The sequence below is a fragment of the Ceratotherium simum genome, chromosome 28 (genome assembly GCF_057802395.1).
Source record: "Ceratotherium simum simum isolate JZ-2026a chromosome 28, ASM5780239v1, whole genome shotgun sequence".
Taxonomy (NCBI): domain Eukaryota; kingdom Metazoa; phylum Chordata; class Mammalia; order Perissodactyla; family Rhinocerotidae; genus Ceratotherium; species Ceratotherium simum.
Window position 1 is genome coordinate 27984309 of NC_141927.1, and position 24823 is coordinate 28009131.

A 24823-nucleotide genomic window follows, 5' to 3' on the forward strand; every position below is an offset into this window, starting at 1 on the left:
CCCTTTCCAAATACATGTATATGTTGGCTCTTTTGTTTTACAGAAAAAAACCAAACCGTATGTGCTTTTTCCTTGAACATTATTTTTATTGTTTGCGTAATATTACATTTTATGGATGTAATTGAACCTTACTTTATGTATCAAGTAATCTTTTGTTGATAACCCTCAGATTTCTGGTGGGTTTTGTTGGTGAATAGTTTGACTTGCAAATTTGTAAATCCTTTTTCTTTAGAACAGGACTATAAATGGTAGTTTATTTCCTTAGTTAACTCCCCAAATCCTAATTGATATCTGTCACATAGCTAAGCTTCCCTGCTGGACAAATGGTACTCCAATGTGTAAAACATAGGATCTGCTTATCATATTATTTCCATGGAAATCTCTGTAATCCAGTCAGCATCTGGCATTGTGTCAGAGGTATAAAGGACACTCAAAATCTGAATGAATGGAAGCTGGAATTACCTCTCTGCCCAGGTTGTCCTGGCCAGAGCAGCCAAGTAAAACAGATAGCATTCACTTTCTGGACTGTGGGAAGAGAGTAGTGGATGGCAGGGAGGGCACACTGGGTTGCAGGATTCCCTCATCGTCCGTGTCTTTTGCAGTTGTCAGTAATTCAGCCTTAGCTTTGATAAAAGTTCCTTGGAAAGAATGTATCACTGGCTAAGTTGAGGGAGAAGGGAGGAGGCAAAAGATATATTGAAGAACAAACTTGACCTGAGTGACATGTATAAACACTCCACCCAGCATCAACAGAATACACATTTAAATATACACAGAACACTTATATTCTAGGCCATAAAAAAGGAATTGAAGGGCAGTTCTTTTTTTTAAAGTTAAGCGTATACCTGCCGTATCATCCAGCTATTTCTCTCATAGGTATTTATCCAGGAAGAAAGACAACATATGTGCGTACAAAGACTTGTACAAATTGACACGTGAATGTTCATAGCTATTTTATTTGTAAAAGCCAAAAACTAGAAATAACCCCAATGTCCCATTGATAAGTGAATGGATAAATGAACTGTGATGTATCCGTACAACAGAATACTACTCAGTAATAAAAAGCAATAGACTACTGATACATGCAACAATGTGGATGAATCTCAAAATAATTATGCTGAAGTGAAAGAAGCCTGACAAAAAGGATACATGTTTTATGGTTCTATTTGTATAAAACTTTAGAATATATGTACTAATTTGTAGTGACAAAAGGCATATCAGTCATTGCCTGGGGATGAGGATGGTAGGACGGGGTGGGAGGAAGATTAAAGGAGCACGTGGAAACTTTTGGAGGTGGTGGATACGTTCATTATGTTGATTGTTGTGATGGTTTCACGGGTTATACATATATCAAAACTTACCAAATTGTAAACAAGATAATACTGTTTATTATTTGTCAATTATACCTCAATAAAGCTATCTAAAATGTGAATGAATAAGCAAATAATAAAATAGGGCATTCATGATTCTGGGGCTGTTTATTTACATCATCATAGCGTTTATTACACACCTACTTGCAAATGGCATGACATTTTACTGTATACTGTGCTGGATCAATTAAAGGGTCTTGCTTGCTGATTTGTGCTTCTTCACAACCAGAATCAATGGAAAATGTTAGGATTCTAGAAAATATTCTCTGTATTTCTTTTTTTTTTTTTTTTGGCGAGGAAGATCAGCCCTGAGCTAACATCCATGCCAATCCTCCTCTTTTTGCTGAGGAAGACTAGCCCTGAGCTAACATCTATTGCCAATCCTCCTCCTTTTTTTCTCTTTTTCTCTCCAAATCCCCAGTAGACAGTTGCATGTCATAGTTGCACATTCTTCTAGCTGCTGTATGTGGGATGCAGCCTCAGCATGGCCGGACAAGCGGTGCGTCGGTGCACGCTGGGGAGCCAAACCCGGGCCGCCAGTAGCAGAGTGCACGCACTCAACCGCTAAGCCACGGGGCTGGCCCCTCTGTATTTCTCACTGAGGAAAAATCTTCCATATTTATACATGGTTAACAGTTGAGCATTGAATTTTTCTTTAAGAGGCAACATGATTTCTAATGAGGAGCTCAATCATATTGTATCAGCCTGAGTAGAGAAGAGGAATAGAAAATGTGGGGGGTGAGGCGAACTCATAGAGTTAGAATGGTGGTTACCAGGGGCTGGGGGCTAGGGGAAATAGGGAGATGTTGGTCAAAGGGTACAAACTTCCAGAGAGAAGCTGAATAAGTTCTGGAGATGTAATGCACAGCATTGTGATTATAGTCAACAATATTGTATTATGTACTTGAAGGTTGCTGAGAGTAGATCTTAAATGTTCTTATCACAAAAAAGAAATGGTAATTATGTGACATGATGGAGGTGTTAGCTAAAGATAAAGTGGTAAATTTTGCAATATATGTGTATCAAATCAACATGTTGTACACCTTAAACTTAATGTTTTGTGTCAATTGTATGTCAATAAAGCTGTGTGGAGGGAACTGACTAAAGGCACACAAAACACACTAAAATAAATAAGTAGAAACAAAATGTGGTGATGATAATTCAGTGGTTACTCCTTACCTGTTGAATCAAGGCTAAATTCCTGAGCCAGTGACTTTTGATGCCCCCTGTGGTTTGATGCTCAGCTACCTGTTCAATTTTGGCTCACCCTTCTCCCAGAATACACCATGCTCACCCCCTCTTCATTGCGTTTTTTAATGCTTTTCTCTGCCCATAACACTTATCCACCTCACCTGTTATGTCTGTGTGATAAAATCCTACCTATCCTTTGAGTTCCCATGCAGATGCTGATGTGTTTTCTCTGATCCTTCCAGCTGGAAGTGTGTCACCTGTGTTCTGTATTTTAGTATACACTAAGCACGTAGTTCCCTAGGCCTTATAGGTATAGATCAGTGAGGTCTGCCTTGCTGTTTTGGGACTGAGCAGATGCAGAGTTGTGCATTTTGGCTACTACTTAGATTCATTTGAATTGTTTAATAAACTTATTAAAATTACTAATGCTGATGAAGGAAGCAATGATAAGACAAGCAGGAGAAAACAAAAATTGTTTCAATTTTATTTTTGAACCACATTCTGTGTTCATTTGATTAGAGCAGAGGAGTGGTAGATTCACTGTCCTCATGACATTTTTTTCTTAAGCTAATGTTTTAATTATATGGACCCTCTCTTCCCCTCCCATTTTTAGAACCAGGCAATGGCTAGTTGGGAAAGGAGAAGTCAGTTTGTAAATTTAAATCAGCTAGAGGTAATTCACTCTGAATAATCCACCTTAGTTGTCTTAATGGCATCTTAACATTAAAGTAGTCGCTGTGTCATGGAAAGAGCACGAATTAGGTAAGAGTCATGGAATGTTTGAAGAAATGTGTTTTTGAAATCTCAAGTGAGAGCTGTTCTCTGTATTGTTCACTCCTTTGATCACGTCTCATATTTATTTTCCAGGTCCGGACCCTATTTGTCAGTGGTCTCCCTCTGGATATCAAACCTCGGGAGCTCTATCTGCTTTTCAGACCATTTAAGGTACCTTTTCTATCTTTCAGAAATTGTAAAATGAGACAAAAAGTGTGTGCATAAGCTTCATGGGGGTTTTTTGGAGGAAGAAATGAAATGTTTGAGAAAGTAACCTGTAAAGTGATATTTTCAAAAGGTTAATGAGTAAAGGAGATTGTAACAACTCAATTCTAATGCACAGTCTCACTTAGGAAACACTGAAACTGCCTTTTGTCCCTCCAACAGCTAATCTAGAGAAGTCTTTTCTCTTACTGATAGAAACATGCATTTGTCTCTGTTCCATGTAGAACGGCCTTATTGTCCTCTCCATTTATCCTCTGCCAATTGGGATTGTTCTTATGAGTACAGATCACCAAAAACATTATCAATTACTGATTATGTATTTATATTTCAAATGCAATAATATAAGTAAAGCCCTATTCCTAGGAGTTCCTTATTAGTTGAAATAGTGCTGTTAATACTATTCTTTGGAGATATAATAGGTTAAATAGGCTTTTATGAACCAGAGGAGGAACCTAATACCATTATTTTTTCCAGGGGAGAGAAGTCCTAAATTTCAAACAAAATTTTAAAGAATTGCTTGGTATGAGTTGAGGGGAATCTTTCCTGGTGTTTAGTGAACTTTTTAATGCAGTTGCCTGTCCAATGTGACTATTGAGATAAAACTACTTTAGAGATACTTAATGTTGCTGGGATTGAAAACTTTACAGGAAATTAGCCTAATGCTGAAATAACTATGCTGCCAAGGAGAAACCTTGCAGGTTAGTTAGCCTGTGGAGGATAGGATAAAGCTGGGACTGGGCAAAATGTGGGCTGGAGGCCTTGGCCCTCAAGGAGTGAACTGGGGGCCTGCATCTGAGCTGGTCGATGAGGACATGTTAGCAGTAATGCCTGGCCCGGGGCACACTTATGATTAGGCGATGGACCATCTTGATTTCTGATAAAAGATCCATCCTAGTTGAAGCAAGACCCCAGTCACAGAGGAAAGACAGGTTGAGGGACAGGATCTAGCTTCTTAAGGAAAGGGAATAGGATGTGACAGCTGAAAACAGCTGAGTAGGAAAGGAAGAGGGAGGGTTGAGGGGGCAGCCAGTTAAAACCAACAAAGATAAAATAGAGTCCAGCTTATGTGCCAAGAGGGCACCGTGTAATAATGAACATAACTTCATCTGACAGCCATCCCCTTAATGCAATAATAATGATGACAATACAGAGGGAAACAGAAAGGTTAGACGTGAGGTTAGCTGAGAGGAAGTGGGAAAGAAAGAGAAGGTGTTGTGGGGAGAGTGCCAACTTTATAGAATTTCCTGAGTTTCCTCTGCAGGGTTGCAGTTGTTGGTGATCTGTACCTTTTGTAGGATGAGGACTTTTTAAGCTAATTGATCTTTTTAATGGACAAAATACTGTTATAGTTTTGTATGTATAGAGAGAAAGAGGTTCGTCCAGTAAGCCCATTATGTGCATTATCTCATTTAGTTGGTACCACAATCCTTTACAGTGGGTTGGCCTCATTTTTTCAAATGAGAAAAATGAAACTTCAAGCAGTCGTATAAATTCTGTTCAAGTTTACACACACAGTAAATGGCAGGACCAGGATTCAGACCCAAGCAATCTGGTTCTGCCATCCGTGTTCTGAACTATTATGTGATACTACTTATTTTTTTGTGACTTGCAAGCATAATATATCCCTGTAGGATATATATCTCCAGTGGTGTTTTACTTGAGTGAAATATCCATTTGTCCTTTGCCTCTGAGGCCTTCAGAGTGTTTAAACCTCCGGGTTTTTCACAGAGAGCACCTTGAAAAAGGAAGAGGCAGGGCTGTGAATCATGACCTCTCTGGCCAGAAGAGCTCAAGGCCTTTGAGGTAAAATGTTTACAGTAGCTAATTGGTAACATAGTTCTCTGCTGGGAAGATATGAGGATGAATCAATGCCAACATCCTGCCCAGAAACCCCAACGCTAAAGTCAGGACCCTGGTACATTCCTAACAACCCTCTTTTAATTAAAGTCCCTGGAGGCTGACCCTAGTCTGCAAATCTGTCTCTGCGCTGATTTGTGCTGTGGTCAATCATGTCAAGTGATGTTTTTTCCCCTCTTATGTCATCCATCAGTGCAAGCCACCAACCATTGATTATTTTCAGAAATAAGCACACTTTGTTATCCTTATCCTGAGGAGCCAGGAGGGGTGAAGGGAGGGAGTGAAAGGGAGTGTTTCTGTCTTCCTTGAGGGATGAGCTAGAGTAAAAAGCCAACAGGGGATTTTTGTGTGTTCCAATCAGAATACCAATATGAAGACTGGCTGCTTTAATAAATAAGCAAGAGAACTCAACAAAATCTAGCATCACTGCCTGCTTAACCCTCCCTGGCAGTTTTGAAATTTTGATTAATAAGTTCTACCTAGTACAGTCTTAATGTTTCACTGTTATTATTTTATAGCAAATACATGACCAAGGTAGGACATACTCTGACCTTCCTAACTTATTAAATTTACCCCCTTCCCTCTCCTAGTTCTATAAAGTGAAAAAGATACGCTATTGACAGAGACACCCATTTTCCTACCATTGCTTAACTTCATGAAAAAAAAAAAAGGAAAAGAAACACAGATAAATGCATGAATTTCAGGGCTTGATTTGTTTTAGGCCCCAAGTATGCCAACAAAGGCATATGTGTGCATGCCTGTGTGTATATGTGTGTGTGTGTGTGTATAAAAATTTGCTTTGCCAGTTAAGAGGCATTTGTGAGGAGAGTTAGTCGATAGTCATAAAGAACTCATTTTTACTTGAGCAAGATACTATTATAATTGCTTTTTTTCCCTACTACTCCTTTTACTGTCTAAATTTGGTTCTTTATTTTCAGGGCTACGAGGGTTCTCTTATAAAGCTCACATCTAAGCAGGTAAGAATTTCACACTTGTGTATAAATGATCACTTCTACAATAAATTTGAATTGACTTTAAGAATGTTTCTGGGGCTCGACATTTTTTTTTTAATTCCCATTAGGATTTGATTTTTTGTTGTTGTTGCTTTAAAATTAAGGGTGAGATCGGTTAGGAATTAGCACAGGAAAATGATTTGTAATTCCATAGTCTCCAGCTAGGGTGTCTGGGACTATCCCTGAGGAAGGCAACTGTAATGCATCCAACATAGTTATGTTGGGATTGATCTGTGTATTCAAAAGAAATGATTAATTATTATCCGAATTCACTTTTATTCCCAATTCTTCCCTGTTTTGTTTTTAGTAAGGTTAAACAGACAACCTTTCACAATTGGTATGAGTATCTGATGGTAAAGAATCATACTCTCTCTCAAACCCCTAATAACGACAGGCAAAGTCCCGAGTCTAGAATGGAGCACAGAGGTGCAGAATGGAAGTGGTAATCAGTGCCACTGATAGTTCTGCAAGCTTCTTGAAAATTTTTAGCTATGTGCTTTTTCTCTTTCTTTTCTTCCTTTTTTTTTTTTATGCTGACCACTGAGCATGCTCAGGTCTCAATCAGTTTTCATCTCTCAAAAGGTAATCTCTAGTTCATCAGAAATAAGCTATGTTGCAAGCATCCTGAAAGAGACTGAGTCCAAACGGATTATGACCCCTCTCTATTTACTTAGAACAATGTGGTTTACACACCTAATTAAACACGGGACTTTTTAAAGGTATCCCTTGGGAGTTGAGATGGAAATGTTCATTTTATAATTTTGATCATGCAGTGAGAGTACAGGGATTTTATTTCTGTGTCGTTGTATTCCTTGCACTTATAGTGTACCAAAAGGTGATAACGGTTCTCTTTCCGTTTTAAAAGATGAAGAAACTGAGGTACAGTCAATTCAGCTTAGGAAAGCAGAGCCTCTCTACCCAAGTTTTCCTCTGTCCCCTTGTTCACTGCTGCTTACCTTCCAATTCCTCGATTTTGTTTATGATTTTTCCAGATCCATAGCTGTGCCCTTCAAGAACCACCCTCACAATCCCTTTGATTCATGTTAGAAATTTGGCTAAGGCACTGAGTCATTCTTCTGGACGGTCTTTCTTATTTCTACGCATTGCCTGTGGTCACTTCCTTATCTTAGCTCTTCAGTTTGACATCACCTTTGATCCAGAAAAATGGACATCCCTGATTTTTTTTTTCTTTCATATTTCTTTTTCTTTCCTCAGCCCGTAGGTTTTGTCAGTTTTGACAGTCGCTCAGAAGCAGAAGCTGCAAAGAATGCTTTGAATGTAAGTACTAATGATGTAATCATTGGGAGTTTCCTTATGAGGTGGAAGGAAGTAATAGAACCTCTTTGGACAGGAAATCAAATGAAGGCAATATGTCTGCTCAGTCTGACAGGGAGGGATTTATCAATTTGATTAGCCCTCTAAAGAGATTTTTCCTAGAATTGTGGTCAGATGTGCAAACTATTAAATAACACTTTGCTTTTCTCTAGCTTTTACTGTAATGCTCAAAATACCTGATGATGTGGTTGTTATTTTAATTCAGCCCAGTCCCATCCCATGGTGGTGTACAGCTTAGTTTGGCCATCATTATACTCTCAATGGCTAAGCCTAAGCCAAGAGTAGATCAAAATCTTGGCTTTCCTTATCTCATGAGATTTTCATTTTAGGTATGTAAATTTTTTTTTTTAAACAGGTCATAGTCTCTTCTGATTGATTAAAAACTTGCATATATGGCTTTCCCTAAAGACATTCTACATTGTGATATAATAAATGATAGTCAACTGTAATTGAGTAGAGATACCTGTATTTGGTTTGTAGGCATCTTGTCACCATATGTTTTAAGGCTTTTACCAGCTTTCTTTTAGTAACTAGTTTTCCCATTTGGTATGTTGAGAAACAAAACAACTTAAGGGAACCACGAGGAGAGAAAGTAGAAGGAAGCAGAATTTAGTTCCAAATGCTGAAGACTGATCCTCAGGTGAGGAGTCTCAGTGAAGAGTCTGGCCCCATCTGCTCCAGCAGTTGGCCTAAGCAGTTGTGAATGAGGGTTGATTAAAGTGGCCACAAGAGTTGAGGTTGCTTCTTGAAAGGCAAGTGGCCACTTGACTGGTTAAAATCTGTGTAGGCTTCTGTGAACTTGTTGCCAGCCTTTGTGTTGCTGTGGAACCTACAGGTGCCCCTGCCAGCTCTTCCTCTGAGCACCTGGATCCTAAGGCAGATCATGCTGAGGAGAGGGCTAGGAGACACCTGGTATCCTGATGACTTGGAGGCTCAAGGGAAAGGGCCTCCAAAGAGTCTGTTTACTCAGCATAATGATGCTATTGTGACACAATCTTGAAAGGTTTTTAGGCTTTGAAAAAAAAATGTGTACCCTCTCAGAAGAAATGGTTTGCTTGTTATTGTTGGTTTTTCATGAAAACATACAGGAATGTCTTAGGAATCCTGGAGCTTAGAACTTTTCTGGATTTGGATAAATGACCTTCTGGTCAGAATAACTGCTTACTCACTCTGTTCGTCTCACACAGAAAGAAATGTAAACATGTTATATATTGAGCACCAGTGGTACACACTGAAGCACAGTATATAATCAAATGATTTGATATAAAAAGTTTTATGATTTTTGCATTACGAAGATACATATATTGATACTTCTCAATATAACCAAATTTTAAAACTTAAAGATAAAACCATGATTTCTATTTAGGCAGTATTTTCTTTCATTCTGACCAGGTGGCATCTTTCTAAATGCAGAAATAAATATTCTGACTTTTTCAAAGTTATATGTTTTTCTAGGTTATAGATGGAGTTTTCATCATGTTCTTTTCATTGTTCTTATAAAGGAAGTAACAGCAGTTGAAGCTTGTTCACAGAATGACTCTCCGTTGCCTTACTTTATCTCTGCTCTCTGTGTAAAGATGTCACTGACCCACTGTCTGAAGAACAATAGGCTTTTATAGTAACTTCTCTCATCTGATGAAGGCAACATTTCCCTTTGGGCTAGGTTGATTTTTTTTTTTTTTTTAACAGAACTTTATTTTTAAAATTTTTAAATGGTCATAGTCATAAACTGTGTTTCCTTACCTACTAAGCAGAGTATGGCAAACATAATTTCGATTTTTCTTGGTGCTCAAGGGTTATATCATTACAAATATCAGGCATTGAGCCATGCTGTAACACAGTGATAGAGGTATTTAAGCCTCTCTATGCCACCTGGCCCCAGACCATTGTGCTTTCCTGTCTTGAGGTCCAGTGTTAGGTTCTTTTCCTCGTGCTCAGCTCTTCCTTCTTTTTCCCTGGCAGTGAGCCTTCCTTTAACAGCATCCTCTCCCTTAATCGTTAATGCTGTTTGCTGCTTATGTGTTGATAACTTGGGAAGAACTCCAAGTGAAACAGGTCTGATTCTGTTCTGTTCTGTGGACGTAAGGCTGACTCTTAATATTTACTTGTCGAATATTGAACTTGAGCTTTCTTCTGCTCAGGGGCTGGCTTGTGAGTGTAGGGCACGTATTGGGCTCCTGGTTGATTTCTTTCTTGATATTTTTAACTTTGGTATATATAAAGTATTAGGCATCTTTGTACCTTAGAAACCATCCTATTGTTACAGTTAGGGAAACTGAGACCTGGAGAGGATAAATGGCTCAGTCAAGAAGTGTAGGTTTAGAGCTACAGCTAGAAGTAAGCTTCTTGCATCTTAGTCCTGTCTACTTTATACGACATCTTGCTGCTCGCTTGGTCCGTGGAACGTTGCTTCATTTTTTCTGGTGGCAGTGACAGACTATTTAATTCATATTGTCCGGGACAAATGGCCACGATAAAGTTTAGCATGTAACCGTGGAGCAGGGTTTCTTCTCTCTGCAGAGAAAACGGGCCCATTCAGGATAATGTGCTTAATCATGAAGCTGACACATGTTCCCTATGACCCAATGTGTTATGTTCTTTTCAGGGTCATCTTTTCTAAGTGGTGAATTAAAAACATACGATGCTCATAGGCATTACAAAATTTTCTCCCCTCATGTCATCCAGGCTTCTTTTAAAAGTGCTTCCTCACATTCCTTTGGGGGAAAATTCCATGTTGTAATGTTTTGTTTTATTCCACTGTTGAGAAACTTAAGCCTCAGTCCAGTAAGTCCCTCTGTATAGAATAGTTCACAATGTCATGAATCACTTCTCCATGTTTGGAGTTTCTCTTCTTGTTATTATTTCTCTGTCTTGGTTACTATCTGGTTCAGTTATTAGTATTAATAATTAGTCTTTTCCCAAAATGACTGATTTTTTAAATCCATTTATTTTCTTTCATTTTTGGATTATGCTTCAATTTGATAATTTTATGAAAAAACATGCTCAGATTGAATTAAGTGTTAACACTGAATTTTTATCAGGGGGTTACTCAAATCTTCTAAACTAAATAAAGTGTATTTTGTTTTTATAGCAGAAACTCCCAAATTAAGCTAAAAAATAATCCAAACCCAGACTTCCCTTCAGGTTATCTATGGTCCCATTAATCCACATGATTAAAAACCCCATCCATTCTTTAACCTGACAGCAAAATATCTGACCTATCCTTTACCCTTCACACACGTTTGTAATTTCTATACCAGCAGTTTTCCATTTTCCATGCTAATGGCAAGGGGAGGTGATAAGCCAAAGTATCAAATTATTTTTAGAATTTGTTTGTAATTTTGGAATATCAACCAAATACAGTGATATTGAGAGCCTGGTTTAGTAAAAATTTGATTTGGGGAAATGTTAAGAAGAAACACAAGAAGTTGGGCAGGTCTAAGGATAAAGACCCTGAGCACAGGTAGGACTAAACCATCTCTGGCTGTTCCTACCAACTGTGAAGACCCTAATATTGCCATTGTTGCCTAGCTGAAATCAACTTTTTTTTCCCCCAAAGCCCCAGTAGATAGTTGTACGTCATAGTTGCACATCCTTCTAGTTGCTGTATGTGGGACGCGGCTCAGCATGGCCAGAGAAGTGGTGCGTCCGTGCGCGCCTGGGATCCGAACCTGGGCCACCAGTAGTGGAGCGAGTGCACTTAACTGCTAAGCCACGGGGCCGGCCCTGAAATCATCTTTTAATAAGTGATTTGTAGTTAACACTTCAGATCAACAGGCTCATCTTGGTCCCTGCTTGTGTACAGTTCCATAATGGGCATCGTCTTACACTGGTATTTGGGAATCGCTCATCTAAATTAGTTTAAAAAGTTGTGTGAACTCTTGAGTATATGTACCTTTTGTTTTGATATCCCTCCTCCCCTAATTTTAATTTTAATGGTTGTTATTGGGCTAGGTTTTATCATAGGTTCTATTACAAATTATTGTATCAGAACTAGAAAAGTCGGATGTAATCAAACTATGTACATGACCACAAATTGCCTTCACAACTAAACATTGCTTAGGCTAGCACAGTAATTTGCTTTGTTCTCAAACTAGACTCATTGATCCAAGTGATCTCTAATTATCATTGCACTTGCAAGTCCATTGGGTTTTTTAAAAGTAGCTTTATTGAGATATAACTCACATACCATGTAATTCACTCATTTAAAGTGTACAATTCAAAGGTTTTTGGTATGTTACATTATTTTTTTAATTGTGATAAAAATTTATATAACAGAATTTGCCATTTTAATGATTTTTAAGTGTACAATTCAGTGGCGTTAATTACATTCACCATGTTGTGTAACCATCACCACTACCTATTTCCAAGACTTTTTCGTCACCCCAAATAGAAACTTTGTAACCACTAAGCAATACCTCCGCATTTCTCCTTCCCTCTAGCCCCTGGTAACCTCTAATCTACTTTCTGTCTATTAATTTGCCTATTTTAGATATTGAAATGTGTCCTTTTGGGTCTGGCTTTTTTCTCTTAGCATAACGTTTTCAAGATTCATCCATGTTGTGGCAGGTATCAGCATCATTCATTTTTATGTCTGAATAATATTCCATTGTGTAGATATATACCACATTTTGTTTATTCATCTGTTGATGGACACTTGGGTGGTTTCCACTTTTTGGCTATTGTAAATAATGCTTTAGTGAACATTGGTGTACAAGTATCTGAGTCCGTTTTTCACTTCCTTTAGGTGGGTACCTAGGAGTGGAATTGCTGAGTCACATGGTAATTGTATTTTTGGCTTTTTGAGGAACCTCCAAACCTGTCCATAGTGGCTGCACCATTTTACATTCCCACCAGCAATGTATGAGAGTTCCAATTTCTCAATAGCCTCACCAATACTTATTTTATGTTTTTTAAATTAAAATCATCCTAGGAGGTGTGAAGTGATCATTGGGTTCTTTTTGTTGTTGTTGTTCCTCCCCAAAGCCCCAGTGCATGTTTGTATGTCCTAGTTGTAAGTTGTTCCAGTTCTTCTATGTGAGCCGCTGCCACAGCATGGCTACTGACAGACGAGTGGTGTGGTTCCTCGACTTGGAAGCGAACCCAGGCCACCGAAGCAGAGCATACCAAACCTTAACCACTAGGCCATCAGGGCTGGCTCCGTGTGGTTCTTAATAAATACTTTTTTGGCTGATTTCAATGGTAGATTTGGGTTCTTTTGGAATCCTGTGTGACTTAAAATGTTGTTTCTTTTAACAGGGATTAGTAACATTTCTTTTCTGCGATGGCAGGTCTAATTAATGGAACTGTATTACCCTTAAATAGTTTACTTTTTAATAAAAGAAGGGAGGGAAAAAACCCAACCCTTGGATGATTCAATTAAAAAAAGATAATACTTGTATTTTGTTTCTTTTATATACAACATACAAGATATGAAGGAAAGGTATTTTCTCAAGGTCTAAAGAGTTTTTGGAATAAAGAGATGAAAAGTAGTTTGCTTTTGAAGAGGAAAAAGGTGGCAGTCAGTCAGACTTCCAATGCAAAGGAACCTTAATAAGTGGAAACCGAAGAGGAATTGAGGATATATAGTATTAAATTATTTCTTGATTATTGAAGAAATCTATTGATTCAACAGTGTGTGGTAAAAGAATTTTTAGAAAAATCTTTAATAGTTTGTAAGAAAGCACATTGAAAAGGTACTTGATAGCGTCACATGTTGAAAAACAACTGATATAATCAGGAAAACTTAGCTTTTTCCATCTCCATAAATTCCTGGCATTGAAGTAAACACCACAGTTATTTATATCCAGTGATTGCAGCCTTGTGCGTAATTTCAGTTTTGTTGAATAACTTGAGCTCTCCAACTACTGAGTTTCTAGACAGTTGGGTATAATTAATTCATTATTCCTATCCCAGGTTCTCATCTGTGAAGAAGGGCTTCACTTCCAAAAGTATGAAGGGAAATCACCCAGCAAAAACACTGGCAATGCTCTAAATGTGAACCTATGCCATGAATATACTTTCTTAGTCAAAAGATGTAGCCATAAAGTGCTGTACAAACTCTTGAGTTCGGAGGGACACCAGGGCTGTCGAGACAGGCGCCGGCCGCACAAAGACGTTTTGGCTTCGGTTTCACAGAAGTCTGTGACAGTCTCTGTTTCCTGTATCACAGGTTTTCCTGACAGGTTGTGCAAGTTAGGACTTTTGTTCTTAATATTTATACAGCTTGTGAGTTAGGTGAATTATTTCCACTAAACAAAACTTTTCACAAACATAAGCATCCAGATGGCCTATCTCAGCTCCCCCCTCACCAGGCATCATGTCAGTATGTTTCTTATCAGTTTTAAAAATTTCTCCCTAAATTTCTCTTAGCCTATTGCTCAAAGTGGTTGAAGAGGCCCAATTAGTGTGATCCCAGCTGGGACTTTTGGATGGGAAATATGCAGGGCTGCCAGATGAGATCATGAGTCCAATCTAGTGTTTATCTGTTAAATCTGTTTATAACTGCTTACTCTGGACTTGCAGAGTTTTAAGGCAGCCATTTGACATCACTGGGTTGGGGACTATGCCTGTGCCAGTCTGCCATGATGTAGGGTTGTTGGATTCCTCTCTTTTTCTGAATGACTGCATGCACTTTGGGGCTTGACAAACAGCTCAATCCAGCTAGCCCCCTCAAAGAAATTTGAAATAGCCGTTTTTGTTTTGTTTTTTTGCTGTGCTCTGCTCTCTTGATGATGGTCCCGCATTTTTGGATTGTTATAAAACCTCCCTAGGATGGTGCAGCACATCATTTCAACCTTGTTCTGAAAAAAGAAATGAAGGTAAGTGTGAGGAATTTGCTCAATTCCCAATTAGTCTTTGCAGGAAGAAAAGTAGGTTATTTAAATCTATTAAGCATTCACATAGGAAACTGGAAAATGCAATGCTAGTAAAAGAAATCCTAAAGAAGTTTGAAGAAGGAAAGTAGCCAGAAATGTTAGCATCATCCTGTCCCCAAAGAAATAGGCAAGAAGCAGCAGAGGTTCTCACACATAAACCAGTGTATATTCCAATGACAAGTATATGTGGAAATCTCGAGTTCACCCAGCTCTTCTCTGGGTAAAATAGTTCATCACATATTACATGGCTACGTGTAACAGCCCTCAGACTTGGCATTGTGGACCTTTTGAGGGTCTACTTGTTTAAACTCATCTAGACTCCCTTTTAAAAATGCTATCTCATATTAACCTTTCCCTTTCTCCATGGTTCTTCAGGTGTTTCAGAAATGCTGAAAATCTATTTGCCGCTATTCTAGACGAAAGTAGAGAATATAGTTAACATTTGTGGAAGAGGAAGTGCAAAGAATGAGTTATTTGCTAGGATTCATTTTGCTAAGGAGCCAAGCGAGCTTTAAAACCAAAGATCTCAGCTCTCTAGGCCATCCACATTACTGATTGTTCTGCAGTGCAGCACATTTTGGTGGCTTAAAGCACTGTCTTTGTTGTAAAATCACTCTTACTTCTTAGTGAATGATCATACCATCATAATGACTAGGGGCGACAGAGCTTCCTCCTACACTGGCTTAATGTTTCTGATAATCTACACGGATTTGAACTTTTGGTCCACAAAGCTGAAACCCTTTGTCTTACTCTGTAATGGGAATGCATTGGAGCATTTTAAAGCTTTGGGGAGTGGGAGTGGGACTTACTCCCCTTAAAGTGGAATAGAGTATTTCGACAGGACGGTTATCAATTATTGTACTCTTATTTCCTTACAGGTATATACAATATGAAGTATTTTCTTTCTTTATAATTAAATGCAAACTTTTGTTGCTGTTTTAGTAGACATTTAATAATTATTACATAGAAACATTTTTAAAAAAATGAAATGAGAGGGGCTGGCCCAGTGGCGTAGCGGTTAAGTTCACGCGCTCCGCTTTGGTGGCCCAGAGTTTGCAGTTTCGGATCCTGGGCGCGGACCCACGCACCACTTGTCAAGCCATGCTGAGGCAGCATCCCATATAAAGTAGAGGAGGATGGGCGTGGATGTTAGCCCAGGGCCAATCTTCCTCAGCAAAAAGAGGAGGATTAGCATTGAATGTTACCTCAGAGCTAATCTTCCTCACCAAAAAAAAAAAAAGAGAGAGAGAGAGAAAAATACAAGTAGTCAACGATTTTTTTATATGTAAAAATAAGTAGAGGAGAAGAAATAGAGTAAATGTTTCCAGAATATGAAAAAATATATATCTGATGCATTGTAAATATGAGAATAGGAGGAATAAGAAATGAAATAGAATTTTGGTGAACATGATTAGACTAATCTAGAATCTTAAAAATAATAAAATCTGTCTAAAAAGGCTAATATTTATAGAAAAATAAACCATGGAATATATTTTTAAGACTAAAATTTCTCTTCTAAAAATGTAATGATAAGTTTCAATAGAGAATAATTTGAAAAATTAAGGGGTACCTTGAGTACCACTGGACATGGCATAAAAGTATACGTTTATGTTTTCTAGCCATTGTGCTAGTTAATTTTAAAGATTAATGTTTTAAAATTAAAAGATCCTAATAATTTCCCCACAAAATGCAGTTGGGTAGAAAATTCCTAGTGTAAACTGGTAAGCAGTGGTTGTCTTGTATTTTGAATCATTTAAATCCATTTTCTTCTTTATTTGCCTTACGCAAGACATCACTCGAAAGTTAATGGATGAATAAATACATAGAACTTAAAGAGTAAATTTGAAAATGTATTATGGGAAATGAAAATACGTTTAGATGGAAAGGAATTCACATCACATTCTCAGGCAGAAAGTTTATAACAAAGGAGCAAAAACAGGCAAAGTATAAAAGTGTTGTTTCTATACTTTCAAAAATAGGAATAAAAATTAGAATTCACACCATATTACAGTATAATTTTTCATAGAATTTTGTTATTCATTTAGAAGGCCAATGTAATGTGCAAATAAAGGAACAGTAAATAAAAGTCAGAAAGACTATTCAAGGTTACAGGTCATGGATACGCCTCAATGAAAAAAGCAAACAACCAAATTATGAAAGAGAATCTGGCTAACTATTTGCACATCTTAGAATGTTAAATAAATGAGTAGCAAAATCAACGGAGGAAAGGCTTTTAGGCTTTGGGGTGTCCTAGGTAACTGTAGTAGTAAGACGTTGTTTTCCAATACTTCACTGTATTTTCTTGGTTTTATCTGTAGGGGTGTTCGCCAAATTCTAAAACAGACTTAAATCAATCCTAAAAATGAATTTTAATTCACTGATATTAAAAATGTACACTGTATTTGATGTGTTAGGGTGGTTTTATGTATTTATGCATAACATTAAGTGTTGTTAGTGTGTTTGTAGCCAGCCCTGGTGGTCTAGTGGTTAAGAATCAGCGCTCTCAGTGCCTCGGCCCAGGTTCGTTTCCCAGGCAGGGAACCGCACCGCCTGCCTGTCAGTTGTCATACTGTGGTGGCTGCGTGTTCCTGTGATGCTGAAAGCTATGCCACTGGGATTTCAGATACCAGCGGGTCACCTATGGTATTGGACAGGTTTCAGCAGAGCTTCCAGGTTAAGACAGACTAGGAAGAAGGACTTGGCCACCCACTTCCAAAAAATTGGCTGTGAAAGCCCTGTGAATAGCAATGGAACGTTGTCTGATATAGTGCTGGAAGGTGAGAGGATGACGCAAAAAGACCAAGCAGCGTTCTGCTCTGCAGTACACAGTATTGCTAGCAGTCAGAATCGACACGATAGCGCTACCAACAACAAAGTATGTTGGTCCCTGTGAAAAGGAACTAAATCTCTAAATTGAGGCCAAGAGGAGAGCAAGGAAAGTGTGTCTTGGTAACCAGTGATCATAATATTTTGTTGACAATACCCATCTCAAAGGGTAAGAGGATCAAATAAATGAGATAGGTATTTTTAAAGCCACTACCACTGAATAAATGGTAAAAAAAAATTCTGATAATTGATGGTGATGATGACCTTCACAAAGGACTGATTTTTATTCCTTAAGTCCCCTTTCCTACAGACTGATTTTGAAATAATTTTAATGGAATACCAAATTCCACTGGATTCAGAGTATGTCTCAACATTGATTTGTATTATAATGTAATTAATAGTAAGTTGATTCATTAGTCCTTCCTTGGAGCTTTTTGGGGGAAACAAAGTTACAATGTTGTCCTTAATATTCTAAAGCCTTCAAAATATTGTAAGCCCAGCAAACACGGGCTCATCTCCCTTTTATTCTGTCAAGCTAATCGTGCACATCTTTCTCCATTTCGGGTTCCAGTTGAATCTATTTAAAACCAAAGACCCCCACTTCTATTCTGTATAAACTATTTTATTTAGCAGCCAGTGGGATGCCTTAGAGTTTATTGTCTAGACAAGACTTTTTGTGGACAGGGAGAAATTCAGCCCCAGCCTTGTTCAGATCACCAGTCAGTGGCCTTGAGGTGTGATGCATTAGCATGGAGGAAGAGCGCTGATGGAAGTTACTCAGAGGTGAGATCCGTTTTGACTCACTTTATTTTGGCTCCCTGTGCAGCACAGGAAGTACTTTGCAGTGAACTTCTGAAGTTTGGATTTCACTGTTTACATTCTTTTCAACTAACTCGTGCCTAAGCCCCAAAGTCTTAGTTGGAAGAGCTTGCAAGCCATTCGATGGTCTGTGCTAGTTTTTTTTAAAAACAGGTTTAAGGAGCAAATGCTACCCTCTTTCCCCTATTTCTGTATTTTTACTGCATCAGAGAACAGATTTCCTGCCTATGGATTGATGTATCTGTAGTGGTGTTAATTATGACTTTGAGGACTAAAAATAAAAAATTTATTGGTGTAGATGGCATTCATTTTTATCCTTAGTAAAGCTGAGGATATAAAGTCATTGACTTCTAAAAACATTTTTAATTTTTAAATGTAGTGCAGCCTTTTCTTTCTAAAGAATTGCCGTTATCCTGTTGTGCAGCTTAAAAATGAATAACTAGAATGTACATGTTTTCCACTTCCTCTTGGTATTTAACTTTGTTAGGATTACCTAAACTTGGTTATCCCCTGGATCCTGTTGGGAGAGGGGGTGTTCATTGCTAAAAAACTGGAAAGCAGCAACAGGGCTGTAAAAAATATACTTGGAGGCCTTCTGTGGGCTGTGTCTGATCTTTAAATGGAAGTCTTTTCAAAATGGTTTTGGAAAGTTTAGGCAACTGTCTTTTTTCAGTTGTAGGGTTTGTTTATATCAGCACTGTCCTGTCCCCACCCCTGTTTCTTTTTTTCTTCTACACCTCACTCAAAGTAAACTTTGCAGAATAGTCCTTAAAGCACATATGGAAAGTTAAGATGGGTCCTCAAATGACCTAACAAGCACTTCAGGTGAACCTAAAAGAAAAGTGTGTTAAATGTATTCTCTTAGCCTGCCTACCTCACAAGTAGGATTTATTCTTCATATGCTTTTCTACGTCGACACAGAAATACTTGGCTTTTATAATACTAAGACTCTTTATATTGCACAATGTTAATCATTCAACCTATCTCAGAGTTCATAGAGTATTTTCATGCACACAAACACACACACACAACCATTATCTTATTTTGCCTGGCATGCTCCTAATATGTGTTAGATGCAGAAGCAGGTCTGTTTCCTTCTTTTCAATAATTAGAAGATTAGTGTGTAATTAGTATGATTAGTCTTTTCCTTGAAGAGCTAACACTATCCTTCAAACTCTAGTCTCAACAACAGTAGCCCTTTTATCTTTAAAGGACCTGTATAGTCATCTATTAATGACATATTGGATATGTAATTAGTAAGTATTTAAAAACTCATCCCTTCCCAGTTTAGTCCTGGGTTTTGCACTTTGCATGAGCTGTATGAGCACACGTGTGGCCTTTATGAGTGAAAGTGGTGCTCTCAGTTGACCCTCACTAGAAAAAGATTTAAGCTATTTCTGTAGCTATAATTGATCATGAATTTGCACATAAACAGCCTTGCTTTTTCTTTGGATATACTGTGTGGCCAAAGGCGTATATTTTCTAGACTGGCCTGGTTTAGTAATGTAGACTATGGCTAAGAATAGGGTCATGATTTCTTTTGTTTGTTAGTTTTATTGTTTAGTTTTCTTTTTTCCTCGGTGCCAAACTCACTGATTTAAGCCCATAATCTGGGCTTTATAGAGATGAACTACATAACCTAGAAATCATTTACAGAGATGGATTGTATCCTACATTTCTTAGGCTATCACTTTAATCCCTGAAATTTTTGCTGTGACAGCCATAAGATTGTGGACAAGTACAGGGAAGTACTTGGTTGAGGCAGAACCTCCTTATTTCCAAATAACTGAAGTCAGCCATCAAAATTCTTAGGTTTTTCTGATGTCCAGTGGAGTGACAGACATCCGACTAGAATGTCATGGGCCAATATTAAGCAGATGTGGACCATTGAAAGTGGGCTTGTAGGTTTGCCCCATATCACCTCAAGATCTTCTCAGGGTCGAAAACTGAACCAAATGAAAACTGTTGCCCAGGATCTCCTTCCTTTTAAGCTTTCATTGGGAGTGCCATTTGTTTCAGTGCCTACATTCAGTAAGGAGCAGGAGTGAAAAGCAGTCACAGAGCTGCTACCTTTTTCCCCAGGGGAAAGAAGGGATGCTTATGGGTACAGTCGTTGGCCCGACAGCGAGACACGAGAGGAGGAGGCATGAGGACTCTAGATGAAAGGGACTGCTGGCAGCACCAGTCGCATTTGGTATGTGTGTATTAAGGATCCCAAGAGGTGCTTTTATCCCTACCAGAACAGTTGACCCGTTTACCTTCAAAATCCTTGGAGTAAAAATGTTAACGTCAGGGTACCTGAATGAAAGAATACCATCTGCACTCTGGCCTATGTTTCTTTCCATGTAATATTATCTATTTCAAAGCGTCACTGTAAAATACTGCTTTAATTGGTAAGTGACCGTGCTTGAAGTGGAGACATCCCCTTCCTAACACTGTCAGGGCCCAAGTCTTTCAATCATCCTTTTCAAGACAGTCAGAGAACATAGTGGCAGAAGTTCAAACAATCATGCCCCCTCAACCCTTTGGAAAATAAACTCTGTTTGACTCTGATTCTGTTGACATGTTAAAGATTGAGTTTATAGCTTCTTCAAAGGCTCTGTCATGACTTTCTAGTTATTCTATACAAAGCAGATTCTCCTAGGGCATCGTTGTGTACACAGGGGTGGCTGGCTAACAAAAAATGTGCTTTAGTGGAAAAGAAATAAATTTAGCTGGGGTGGACGGTCAGGTCAACTGGAGACCCAGATACCTCTGAAGTACTTCTACCTGATTCTCCTACAAAGTGGATACAATCTTTGCAATTACCAGCCAGTCCCCCAAGAGCTACTCCAACTGTGTGAACCAACAGAAATGAGCAAGAGAAGCAGGACGCACATCAGCTCCCTGTAGGAGAAATGAAACCAGATAGAATAAAAGAATTCTCTGAAAGTACACAGCACCAGCTCAGACAGCAGCTCAGGTATCCTGCTGCTTCCTCCAGTTGAGGGAATCTCAGAGTTGAGTATGAATCTCATCTTTCTCTTTTACAAGTGGTAGAAGCACTTTTCCAGAAAGTCCGAAGGACAAGAAACCCCTATCAGTCCGTGTTTAGGAGGAGCAGCTCCTTAACTGAGGGGCACTGGGCCACAGGAGTGTTTATCGTATGCTGGGCATTAATCTAACCATTGACAAGAAGAACTAATTTTTTTCTTACAATCAACTCTATGAGGTATGGACTGTTATCATTCCCAGTTTATAGTTGAGGAAACGGAGGCACAGAAAGGTTAAACAACATACCGAAGATCAACAGTGGAGGTAGATTTGAATGCAGGCAGTCAGACTTCAAAGCCCACACAGTTGCGACAATTTAAGCCCCTTATCTGGGAGGAGGTTCCACCCAAAATCGGTTGTGACCTTGAATTGGGGTGTCTCCTTTATAATTGTCACTGTCATTAACTACAGCTGTTGGTACTTCTGGAGAACCAGTTTTCTTGCTGCCTTCAGCGATAAGTGGAAGGGGATCCACCAGGACCATCTTCTAGGTGCTTTTCTAGTCCTTCTGGGTTTGGGGGCCAGAAACAAGATGTTCCTCATTTTGGTATTGGGACAGATACATCCTTAACCACTTTGTAGTTTTCACCATAAGAGTCTGACTTAGTGGTGAGAGGGTGTGAATTTAAGTGCTACAGTTTGTTCACACAAATAAAAGCGAAGCCAAGGATAAACTGTATTTTAGGAAGTGGCCTAGTCAATAGGAAATATTAAAATCCTTTTATTTTAGACCCAGGATGGCTAGTGAAGGATAATGAATTTCTCTTATCATGGCCAAGTTTATTCTGTTATAACACTCAGAGACCTGAGCTTGTTATAAAATATTATCAGAGGAGAAATTACAAAGGCTTGAAATCAGGGACAATCCTCTGGAGACATTCTAGGCTAGACACTGATGCATATTGCTTTGTGTCGCTAAAACTTTGAAAGCAGGATAAAATTTCATTCTGTTTTGTAGAACATCTGGTTTAGAAACAAAATTATACAGATTTTTTTTTTTTTTTGATTCAAGGGGTTAAAAACCAGAAGGGAATACAAGACATCTAGAAACCTAATGCTTACTGGAAGACTTAAATTGGCAATGGAGCAAGGAATTGTACCTGGACTCCTAGCCCAGCTTCAACCCAAATGGCCACATAGACCTACAGAGAGCCCTTGGAAAGAGTCTCTTTCTTAAGGTATAATCTAGATATATTGCCAATGGAGAGGGACACATTCTTTTCAAATGACTCTGCTTAGGCAAGGAGGACAATGAGTAGTAAATCAGATTATTCTAAGGTAAATCCAGGGCAAGCACTTTGAGGTAGCTGGATTAAGAAAAAGAACAAGGCGTAATTGGTCTGATAGTTTCTCAATGGGCAATGACCCAGCAGCACAGGCTGTTGTATTAACAGTCCTGATGATTCTGCAAGCAATGCCCTTATTTAGGAAAAGTATGAAATATGGTTTACATCTGACGAATTCTTCTTCTCAGTTGTTCATTCCCTGTTGGAACCCACGTCTACCTAAATTTCAGCACAGTGGAAACCGAACAACAACTTCCATTATTATCTGAAAATAATGTAGTCTTTGTAAAATAAGGGACTTCACAGAACGGTAATGTACACACAGATGCACACAATCACAGGAGTCAGAAAATTGAATTCTCATCTGGATTCTACCAATAGTTGGCTGGAAGTTTAAGCAGATTACTTTTCTGAATCTTAATTTCTTCTTCTATGTTGGAGGTTATTGGCATTTTGGATGAGCCAGTTCTTATATTGTATGGAACTGACCTGCTCATTGTAGGACTTTAACAGCCTTGCCTCCTGCCCACTGAATGCCAGAATGGTCTTCAGTCATGTAAAAGCTCAAAAACACCCTCACACATTTCCAAGTATCCCAAAGGAGTATGTGGAGTAGGAGGTAGGGGCAGTGAGGAGCACTACCCATGGTTGAAAACTACTAGGTTAGGAGGTCCCCCCAAAATTTCAGTACTAAAATTCTGTGAATTTCAGGCTTTATGTAGATAACCCTCTACTACTTAGCATCAGAGAATCTGACCCAGTTCTCTGTTAGCTCCCCGCTTCTGTGATCTTTACTTACAGATAGTTTTGTTTTTTAAGAAATGTTTGGGCATCACAAGTTTTCACTTGGGATACAATGACATTTTATAAATGGTAGAAAATTTCTGCTCATTCATTTTCAGAAATAGTATTGAGTTGGGAGAAATTTTTGAAATTGTGGCATTGATTTTTTTCCCATTTCCTTTTCTCCAGTCATCTTTTCTATTTATATGTATAACATGCAGCTCTTCCTTTAACTTCCCTTCACACTGTTGCCTCTGGATGAGCCCCATCCACTCCACTGTAACGGTTAGATTACCCAGATGGGTGTTTCTGTTTGACCTGTCATTGAGTCATTTTAAGGCTCCAACTGAATCTAGCAGTTGTTTTCAGACTCCTAGGGAAACTTTGGCATATATCTTGCCTGGAGACTGTTTCTAATCTGAAGGTTTTATGCTGCCTGTAGAAGAGAGCTGACAGTATTCAGAAAATCAAAAATATATTTTGGTCCGCTGGGACCTCCGAATATCTCTGGATACCTCCTAGTTTCTGATGGGAATGACATGTCTAGCAATAATTTTCAGAAAACGCTTTATATTTCTCACTTGTTTTTAACTTGTATAAGGTAAAAGTTAGTTATTTCTACTTCATTCCTTTTTATATGTTGAAAGATTTGTGGTCCCCAGGTTATTTCCTTTCCTTGTAACCAAATAATAGCATAGAGAAATGCAAATCCAAACCACAATGAGAGACCACTTTACACCTACTATGATGGCTAAAATGAAAAAGACAGGCAATAACAAGTGTTGGTGAGGATGTGAAAGAATTGGGATCCTCATACATTGGTGGTGGGATGGAAATGATATAGCCACTTTGGAAAACAGTTTCACAGTTCTTCAAAAAAGGTAACATATGATCCAGCAGTTCCACTCCTAGAGAACTGAAAACATATGTCCACACAAAAACTTGTACACAAGTGTTCACAGCAACCAAAAAAGTGGAAACAACCCAATGTCCATCAACTGATGAAAGGATAAACAAAATGTGCTATATTTGTACAATGGAATATTATTCAGCAATAAACAACTATGAAGTTCTGCTACATGCTACAGCATGGATTACCCAGCATGATTCTGGGTAAAAGAAGCCAGTCACAAGAGACCAAGTATTGTATGATGCCATTTATATGAAGTATCCAGAATAAATAGGCACATTCACAGACACTGAAAGTAAATTAGTGGTTGGAGGGGTGAGGGAAGAGAAGAAAGGGGGGGAAGAATAAGGATGACTGCTAATGGGTACACAGTGTCTTTCTGAGGTGATAAAAATGTTCTAAAGCTGTATAGTGGTGATAGTTGCAGAACTCTCTGATTATGCTAAACATCATTGAATTGTACACAAAAGAGTGAATTTTATGGTATGTGAATTATATTTCATAAAGCTATTATTAAAAATGT

At 38.4% G+C, this 24823-nt stretch overlaps 1 protein-coding gene across 4 annotated transcripts in view; it reads left to right on the forward strand.

The window, feature by feature from the left end:
* Positions 1-24823, forward strand: part of RBPMS (RNA binding protein, mRNA processing factor) — a 176334-nt gene that overhangs the window by 69919 nt on the left and 81592 nt on the right. For all 4 annotated transcript variants that reach the window (XM_087418478.1, XM_087418477.1, XM_004428819.3 and 1 more), the window contains exons 2-4: positions 3429-3506; positions 6356-6394; positions 7646-7708. In XM_087418478.1, coding sequence (XP_087274604.1) covers positions 3429-3506; positions 6356-6394; positions 7646-7708 — 180 coding nt within the window. The remainder of the gene's footprint in view (positions 1-3428; positions 3507-6355; positions 6395-7645; positions 7709-24823) is intronic.